This window comes from Aricia agestis, chromosome 18, assembly GCF_905147365.1.
Source record: "Aricia agestis chromosome 18, ilAriAges1.1, whole genome shotgun sequence".
Lineage (NCBI taxonomy): Eukaryota > Metazoa > Arthropoda > Insecta > Lepidoptera > Lycaenidae > Aricia > Aricia agestis.
The window spans coordinates 9,320,742-9,331,083 of record NC_056423.1 but is presented as its reverse complement, the minus strand read 5'-3'; the positions used below and the strand labels follow the sequence as shown (position 1 = coordinate 9,331,083).

Sequence of the window (10,342 nt, the reverse complement as noted above, 5' to 3'; positions counted from 1 at the left end):
AAGGTAAACATACGTCTTATAGTATGCCCTGAGTATGAGTATCACGTTTTGTTGCACCCTGTATGGAATTTATAACATTTTGTGCCGTACTGCGTACATATTGAGAAAAAGAAACAAAAGTTAAACAATAGACAATAATATTATACAGATCGTACGAGTTTTAGAGTGTAAAAGAGATTAAATTAATTTGTACCGAGGAACTCCAAAAATTAAATAATAATAAGAAACAAAGCAGATTCCAAGTTTATTCACATTATTGAAAATAATTTGAGTGCCAATATAATGTGTAGTGGAGCATGTAAATTGCTATTTCATCTGTAAATTATATTCGTTTCCACTGAAGCGCGGCAAGCTCACCAATTTAAAATGCATTTTGTAAATATTTTTCTTTTAAAATAAATTATTTACTAACCCGCACCGGTGATCGCGACAATAGAATACTCGGGCATTTCCGAGAATCCCCGATCGAAGGATTATTTGTGGAACTTGCAACATTAGAAGAGCTGCATGTCCGTTGCCGGCCTTTAGGCTACCCATACCATGTTTTTAGAATTTTTGTCTAAAATAGAATTATTAACTTGCCTTCTAAAGTCTAGCTTCATCAAGCACTGTAAATCTGTAATCTGTTCTATGAATATTCTACCCTCATTAGCCTGGTCTGCTTTTAGGTCGTGCACACGAAGAATTCGAAAACTCATCAGCGGGTTTTGTATCATCGTCATTTTTCGCGTACTTTAGAGATTTGGATAGAAAACTATAAAATACGCCTAGCTTTTTTACGTGGAGTCAATGACCGCTATTGTCGCCTTGAATCACCGGATAAACTATAAACGAATATAATATATCTGTCTGTTACCTATTTGCGACCGCACTCGAAGACAGTAACCCATACAGATATTGTATGGGTTAGGTACGTAGTAACTAAATAAGTATTTAGTAATCCGTGGTATAGGGCTTAAACCAAAATCTATATTTAACTAGCTGACCTGGCGAACTTCGTATCGCCTAACAGTCGATTCTTTAACTTTTGTATGGGAGTATAGAAAAGTGTTGTTTTTAGACTTTTTCAGGAAATTTAATGTTTTTTTTAGAATTTTTCTCTCCGTAAGAACCATCCTCGTACTTCGAATTCTTCGAAATTCGAATATTTAAAAAAAAGAATTAGCGAAATCGTTCCAACCGTTCTCGAGTTTCGCGCTTAGCAACACATTCAGCGACTCATTTTTATATTATAGATTAGATAGATAGGCATCCATTACACGCTCATGCAAGCGACAGTCAATTCCGTCAATAATGAATTATGTTTGACTGATGGTGACCATGATGGTCTGACAAATGGTATTAGCGGTCATATGCCCTTTCCCGAAACTCAGAGTATGTCCATACCAAACAGCAATATCGATTCAACGGTTTGGGTGTAAAGAAGTAACAGATAGACACACTTTCGCATTTATAATATCAGTATGGATTTAATGTAAAGTGGTTCAGCCATTTTAGCGTGAACTTAAAGTTAGTGCGAGAGCAAGAATTACATGCCTATTATCAAGCGGTACATAGAGACCTAACTTGAAGTCATAAAAGGTCGCAGGTGAGACATTTGCATGTAACGCGAGTCTAAATCACCTCAAATTCATTAAAATGTTAATAGTACCTTACAAAGAGGATGTAATTGTATACTACGTAACAGTACCTTAGTTGTAGCTCAGGCTTTCACTGCATAAAATAATAATAACTGTTGAAAAGATTGAGTAATATTATAACTGCGAAAGTATCTCTGTCTGTTTGTCTGTCTGTTACCTCTTTACGATTAAATGAACCACTGAAACGATTATGTTAGTTATGCAGATACTTTGAATCTAGGAAAAGTACATAAAATAGTTTTCATTCCATAAAAAATTATCTAAGGTTTTAAAATCCCGAAAAATGTACGCAATAAACGAATCTTAGCGCAGCGGACGTCAACGTTTACTTTATGATATTTAAATGAATTTCAGGTTAATATTAATATCAAAAGACCGCTATTTCTATAGGCTATAGCTGAAATAATGAACGCTTACTATACTACTACTGAATAGACTTGTTGGCTTTGGAAACCAACAAGCCTATTCAGTATTATAGTTACAACTTGGCATTGTGGGACGGTTTTTACTGCGAACCTTGGTCTCGTATCAAATCCCACTCATACCAAATAGAGGATCAGACGTCGGAACCGCTGCCAAGAGAAATGCATTTCTCGTTTTATTAATGATTGCATGTAGCCTGGAAAAGTTAAAAAATAAACCTTACAAGTTACAAGGCTTGTCATGTCCTAACTAGCACAGCCTTGTAACTTATCTATTTAGCATGTGGTTAACATAACTGACTATACAGAAAATTCAGTTTTTTTTTTTAATTATTTTGCCTTTTCCTAAAATTGTCAGTTAGCCACTTCATTCACTCACGTTTTCTAAATTATACCTACATACATACAGCTCCATTAATAGCATGGTTATTGGTTTCTTTTTGCGGTAATAGAAAAGTTGTCGACAAATTATATCTATTAGTTTGTCTCTAAAATCTGTCAGTGTTTCTATCATTTCGCATTTCTATTTTCTACCGTGGTCGAACTAAGCGTACCGGCTATTAAACTCCATGTGCTACCGGTATCGGTTTCGTATGGTCCAGACTCCAGAATATGCATTTCAAGAAGTTTCTATTTAACAAGACGTGGTGGCGTGGGAGAGCCATGCTTCGGCACGAATGGGCCGCCTCGACCGAAGAAATACCACGGGCTCACAGAAAACCGGTGTGAAACAGCGCTTGCGCTGTGTTTCGCCGAGTGAGTGAGTTTACCGGGGGCCCAATCCCCTACCCTTTTTCCTTCCCTACCCTACCCTATTCCCTTTCCTACCCTCCCCTATTAAGTATCCTATTCCCTCTTAAAAGGCTGGGCGACGGAAGTTGCTTTCCATCAGGTAACCCGTTTGCTCGTTTGCCCCCTTATTTCATTAAAAAAAAGCAAGACAATTTTGTATTTAAAATTTGTGAACAGTACTGCGTACACCTGTACCGGTAGTCGCTTCCCACATGTTTTATTCAGGCCAATCCACCGGCACACTCACACAATAACCCCCCGAATTAAAGTTTCAATTAAGTACGTCACAACCTTAATAGGTTTACAGATAGTGTGATCTCACTTCAATGTGAAAATTAAAGACAATCAATAGTAGAAATCATCAGTATATTCTAAGTTTATGGTAGAAATACAGCAATACTGACAGTATTGATCGATTCGATTCGTCGTCGATTGTCTTCAATTTTCACAAAATATACTGTGTAATTTAGCAGCTCTACGCGAGTCGCGTAGGCCGTAGCCCGTAGCATATTATAGTAGCCATGCTACGAAAAAATTAAGGTTTGCAATAGGGTTGCTGAGGATTCCTCTTCCGCTTCCTCATAATGAGGAAGTTCCGCAATATTTTGGGTTCTTCAACCGTTACCGCATCCTCATAAATAAAATAAAAAAAATCCTCTTCCGCTATCGCTTCCTCAAAATTTAAGAGGAATTTATGAAATGAAATGAAATAGTTTATTAAATCAAGTTACATAGACTCATTTGTTAGTAAAGGCTTATAAATTATGTTAGTAAAATTATCTTTATAAGTTTAAATAAATAATAATACCTATTTTGAGTACATTGTGCATCACCTCTGCTCCATACCGTTAGATATGGCACAGCAGTGACGCACATATGGACAATCGAGTCGACTAGCTATCATAGCAAGAATCCTGTTGGTACTCCCCCTCACTCTTCGCACTAAAGACGCGCATCGTTTGCGCATAGTGGCGTAGAAGCAATCCACGCGTGCCTCAGCAAACATGCCCGAAGCGCTGCAGTAGCGGGGAAGCCCCAACAGCATTCTGAATGCGTTGTTAAACTGGACACGAAGAGCGTTGTAGGCCCTAAGCGTGTATGTGTTCCACATGAGGAATTTCACTGCGTATGCGCATCGCGTAGCCAATCATGGCAACGCACACGCCAGAGCGCGAGAATTGTATCATTCACTAATCTTTATAGGGTTCCGTACCCAAAGGGTAAAAACCGGACCCTATTACTGAGACTTCGATGTCTCTCCGTCTGTCTGTCTGTCTGTCTGTCTCCAGGCTATATCTCAAGAACGGCTGTAGCTAGCCTTCTGAAATTTTCACAGATTATGTATTTTTGTTGCCGCTATAACAACAAATACTAAAAAAATAATATTTAAGGGGCTCCCATACAACAAACTTGATTTTTTCTTTGGCCTTTTTTGCTCGTAATCAATTATGGCAACAGGTACGCGCTTGAAATTTTCACAAAGTCCTTAATTTGTGTACTTTAATGATTAGTACTAATATTAAAATAAAATAAAAAAATTAAGGAGGGCTCCCATACAAAAAACACAATTTTTGGGTTATTTTTTTCTCTATAACGGTACGGAACCCTTCGTGCGCGAGTCCGACTCGCATTTGGTCGATTATTTTTGTGTGCGTGTGTTGTGTATGTTACTGAGCTCCTCCATAACTGCTGGACCGATTTTGATGATTCTTTATTGTGTGTGTTTTGAGAATGGTTTAGATTCATAGTTTGGTCCACTGGAAAATGCCCTTTTTAGTATTTTTTTTGTGTTATGTATGTACCTAGTTATGTACAGACTGGACAAAGGCTTTTGGTTTGGATCCACTAGTATTTATAATTTCCTATCATCCTATTCCTCATCTGCTTCCTCATCCGCATCCTCTTCCTCAAAAAATATCCTCTTCCTCATCCGCATCCTCTAAATTTGCGCGTGACAATTCCTCTTCCTCCTCCTCTTCCTCATAATCACTTCCTCAACAACCCAGTCTGCAACTCACAAAGCGCTTGTCACAGTCCTAATGGTGATCCCACACCGCCGTTAGAAAATGTTTAGTAACGGTAGTAGGTAAACATTTGTTAGTCTGTGGGCGGTAGATCGGGGGATCACCGCCCACAACATATAGGCCTCGAGGAGAAAGGCTCCCCCGATGCCCGGGGTGCCTCTCGGTGCAGACAGGCGGCGGCAAACGCTGCAGCAGCCGTCGAGATGCCGGAAGCGGCAAGCGCTGTGGAGGACGCGGTAGAATGCGTAGCGATCCCGCTCCTCCGCGTGTAGCGTTGACGAGGGCATGGGGGCTAGCTAGCTACAAACGTTGTCAATGCTAGCTAGCTAGCATTGACAACGTTTGATAATAAATGTGCCGGCGGCCTAGCCGCTAGTGGTTAGTGCGCTATTGGGCTTATCTGTTAAGGCCCAGTAGTCCCTAAAATTAGCAGGTCGATGTCTGTCAGTACGAATATCGACGTTAAGGACATTAAAATAACATTCATATCAGCGCGCCTTGTACAGTGGCTGTTACGCGCTCGCCGCGTGCCTTGATAATAGAAAATAGGAGTAAAAACCTTTTGTTTTTAGTATTACACAAATCAAATATATCAAATCGTTTACGTTAGGTTAGGTTAGGTTAGGTTAGAAAACATATCTAAAACATATCCAACTCGGAGTGTTAAATGGTAAAGATTTGAATAAAATTTGGCAAGGAGGTATTTGGGAATCGGGTCTCGAAAAGACATACTAACTAGAATAGTTTTTATTGCAGAAATAAATAACGCAAAAATGAAACCATAATATTAAAACAGTTAATAATATGTACTTTATATAAAATATAATAGTTACAGATAAATTACGTTTGCAGCAGTCTTGAGTACTTAAAAAAATATTTTATTATTTATATAAAAATTTAAAATTACAATTTTAAAATTAGTTATCCTAAAGCGCCTGCCCTAATCGATGTGAGATTAAGAATTTCTTTAAGATATGCCAGGGGTATTATCATGAGTATCAGCGTGGATATCATATGCATTTCCGTCTCTGGCTCGAATCGATGGCTGGATTCTGGTCCTCGAACTGCCACATGTAGGTTCTGGGTAGACGACTCGAACTGCATAGCCACTCGGGCGGCACGCAAACGCGACGCGAATTTGCGAGTTTGCGACTGTACTCAAGCAAACCGGCCCGCGAGTATCCTACCCCCGAGGACTGCGCCAATTACGTTTGCAGCAGTCTGAGGACTTAAAAAAAACAAAAAATATTTAATTATTTAAGTATTTTAAATTACAATTTTAAAATAAATGATCCTAAAGCGACTGCCCTAATCGATGTGAGATTAAGAAGCGACAATGTTGTAAATATGGTTCTGGGATTAAAATGGGGACCTAAAAGAATAGCCTATTGTACGGGATTCTGAGAACTCGCTGGCCACTGTTGATGGGAAACTTGCAGGAACGCGAAGTCAGCTGCTTCCATACATTAGGGTTCCTTAATTGATAAATTCATATGTTGACAGGAAACTCAATCTGTTTAATTTTTCTGACATTTTCAAAACTAGTGATATATACTTCTGGTGACCCCATGCTGATAGAACCACATTGCAACTTCTGTGTGGCCTTACAAGAGCTATGCACAATTCTACAACCTAACTTGAAGAAATCCATAACATTCTCGTATGAAACCCCACTTCCGGGCATGATTTCTATTTTATGTTGAAGTAACTTTCTTATCAGTTCTTTAGCTTCTTCTTCTGAAGCCGATATCTTCTGGCCACTGGTCAGTAATCTTTTAAATCCTAAATTAATTATTTTAGTTATCGCTTCCTCTGGTACCTTACAAATATCAAAAGCTCTATGGAATGTTACAGGAATGGGATGGGCTTTATTTATAACTCTTCTGCAGTTTTCTACATCTATGTCATTATCACTAGTTAATGCTCCAAATACAAATGAATCTATTTCCATTGTTTTGTAAAATTCTATGTCAGCTAGCATTGTTGTCATCTCCTGCGCTGAGTAACAGAAATTAGATCCACTTCGACATCTTATCATGATGTTAACTTTGCATTTCTGAAAACAGAATAGGAAAACATTGTTTAGAGATAGAATTCTAAAAAAAGAACTTGTTTGAAGAGCTCAGCTTTTTTAATAATGTTAAGCTTTAATAAGTTTAAAAAATAAAATTATAGTACCTGCTGATTTTTATTCTTCAGATACTCCTCATTAACCTGAAACATTGGACAGTGGTATTAGTAAGGACAGTTTGTTAAGGGAATAAAACACTAGCCATTATATTTATTAGCAAGGCTAGAACAAAAGATTTCATAAATTAGCTTTATCCATGCTATAACTTTGGTATACTGTCAAAATATACAATTATTTTAGTTTTATAAGGTTGCCTGGAAGAAACAGCTTCTAGTGTTACATAGTTTATATCCTCTTTGGCTTCTAGCATAAGCCTATTTCGTATTTGTACAGTTTGTACAGTTTCTTTTATAGTTTTTATTACAGGTTCCAAACAGGTACATAGTTTACTTTTAAGTTTGTACCAGCTAAAGAATTTTTTTAAATTGAATCTAAGTAAATGTAGTTGTGTAGGATGAACACCGTAACTGATGAAAACTTACAAAACTTATAACTTCAGCGACGAGTCCTGGGGATGGAGTAAGACCTCCTTCGGTGAGTATGTTGCATACTTCCAATTCATCAGCTCCACCAAGTACAGCGTTTTGCGCTGATTCCAAGCTATCGATACACACCTCGAGCCTCATTTTGTAGAAACAAACATGATATTAATAGCCGAATAATCAAGAAAGTAAATAGGAGTGCATGAAGGAACCTAGTTAAGTACATGTACCGTAAATTATATGCACAGATTACTAGTAAGTATATATATTTTGATTAAATGCCGACAGGCCGTAAATAAAAAACATACCGTACCTGTCAGAATCAGCTTTTCGATCAGCTCACAGATTATGAAGAGATACTACGTATGATCAGCTGTTTGGAGCACAGATTAGTTTGGACTTTGGAGTCTTGGAAGTTGAACATTTGTCTTCTTAAAAAAATTATTTTGTTTATGGTTTTCATTTATGTAAATAAATAAATTCTCAACTAACTCTTTCAAACACATATTTTATATAATTTAGTTTTACGTAATCTTAAGTTAAGAATGTTTAGACTTTAGAATAAAATAATATGTAATTATTGTAATAGTCTAAGATCCGGCCATAGAACGACCCTCACCCATCGTATTACGGGATGAAAATGATTTTTTTATAAAATTAAATATGTTAAAAAATTTATTTACAGGAGGTTGTCTGAAAAATTTGGTGCAAAGTGTAATTAATTAATAATTAAAAAATGTTTTTTTTTCAAACATTACACTCATTCCCTTACGCAAAAAACTGTATACTAATCGAAAGTATGTAGCTCATAGAATATGCAAACGCTGGGTTGACTTTTTTTTTCCGGTGCAATTATCAGGTAGGCAGGTATATACAGGTAAATCGATACTAGTAATTTGCAACGATCCAGTTACGCGATAAACCTTATATCAAAATAAAGATAATTTTATTATGAATATAATGACATAAGGTTGGCTGCAAAAAGTTGGTGCTAAATCCCGGTTGTCGATTTTTAAAAAATGTAAAATTCGTGCGGTTGAATACGTGCGAAAGAGAGGTCCGAGGAACGTATCCAGTGCGATAGAAAAGGACGCAGCATTGCAGCTGTGTGTCGCTCAATCGTCGAAAGAAAGAGAGTACGCATGCTCTTTGTTTGTGAAATTGAGGAAGATAGCGATAGACTACAGTAAGTGTTGAGCATTATTTCGGAGCATCCGGCAATGCATTTTTGCACAAAATGATAAAATTATGTATGTAGTACATATATGTAAAGATTTTATATTTATATATATATATATATATATATATATATATATATATATATATATATATATATATATATATATATATATATATATATATATATATATATATATATATATATATATATATATATATATATATATATATATATATATATATATATATATATATATCGCAGGGAAAAGAAGATATCAGGGATATCCCGAAATCCCTAGGGATATCACGAAATCGCGGTAGATACCGAATATTCTTGTTTCTTACGTCTTCTTACTAAACAAATCTAGTGATATGTCATTTCACTAAACTAAATCTAGTGAAATGTCAGAAAAGCGGATACCGCCGAATAAAAATCGAGCTACGCATTTCTCTCGCTCGCTCTAATACCCTATCACTATCTTATGGGGGCGACTAACCCTAAATTGACGATTTTATAATTCATTTTTATACTTGAAAATAAGCCCCGAATTGTTTCATTTTGTAGACATAGGTACTACATTATATTTCCGAGAATCAGACCTAGCAAAAACACGATATCTTAAAATTTTCTCGATCACAAAGATGCATCTAATTTTCACGAATTTTTCATATATTGCCATAACCGTGCATTAAACTAAGTTAATATTTTAACACATTGTATAAAATTCTATCATTGAGGAACTGACCTAGCGGATTTTTTAAATGTTACATATTTATTAGGAAAAAAATAATTTTCCTTTTATTTAAATGAATCCGCGTCCTCCTTTTTCACCTGGCATATGAAAGACGGGCGTGAGTGTGAAGAGAGAAGGACGATTTTTTGCGTTAGTCGCCCTCTTAACGCGAATCGGGCATTATCAGCGTGAAGGGATCTTATTATCGGTATTGAGTTATTAATATCCCTATAATATACATTTAACAGGCTATCGACCAATGCAAGTAACATGCGCGTAAGTCTGGAAAATATTAAAAAATGTTAAAACTCGAGAGTCGTAAAAGGTGATATTTAGAAAATCGCATTCAAACTTAACGTACACGTAATAATTCCTCGGACCTCTCTTTCGCACGTATTCAACCGCACGAATTTTACATTTTTTAAAAATCGACAACCGGGATTTAGCACCAACTTTTTGCAGCCAACCTTATGTCATTATATTCATAATAAAATTATCTTTATTTTGATATAAGGTTTATCGCGTAACTGGATCGTTGCAAATTACTAGTATCGATTTACCTGTATATACCTGCCTACCTGATAATTGCACCGGAAAAAAAAAGTCAACCCAGCGTTTGCATATTCTATGAGCTACATACTTTCGATTAGTATACAGTTTTTTGCGTAAGGGAATGAGTGTAATGTTTGAAAAAAAATATTTTTTTAATTATTAATTAATTACACTTTGCACCAAATTTTTCAGACAACCTCCTGTAAATAAATTTTTTAACATATTTAATTTTATAAAAAAATCATTTTCATCCCGTAATACGATGGGTGAGGGTCATTCTATGGCCGGATCTCCTACTATAATGCAATTTATAAATTTTTGATCAATGTAGACTTGATAGTTGATGTAGACAAACTTAGACAACAAAAAAATAGTGTATCGACGTC

General features: G+C 36.2%; 1 protein-coding gene across 1 annotated transcript; it reads right to left on the bottom strand.

The window, feature by feature from the left end:
• Positions 1–6,179: 6,179 nt before the first annotated feature.
• On the bottom strand, positions 6,180–7,740 carry LOC121735906 (copper homeostasis protein cutC homolog). Its single transcript, XM_042126903.1, has 3 exons — positions 7,492–7,740; positions 7,057–7,092; positions 6,180–6,934 (listed from the first exon to the last, which is right to left on the bottom strand). The coding sequence occupies exons 1-3, from the start codon at positions 7,633–7,635 to the stop codon at positions 6,368–6,370; spliced, it is 747 nt and encodes a 248-aa protein (XP_041982837.1). The 5' UTR covers positions 7,636–7,740; the 3' UTR covers positions 6,180–6,367.
• Between the last annotated feature and the right edge of the window lie 2,602 nt (positions 7,741–10,342).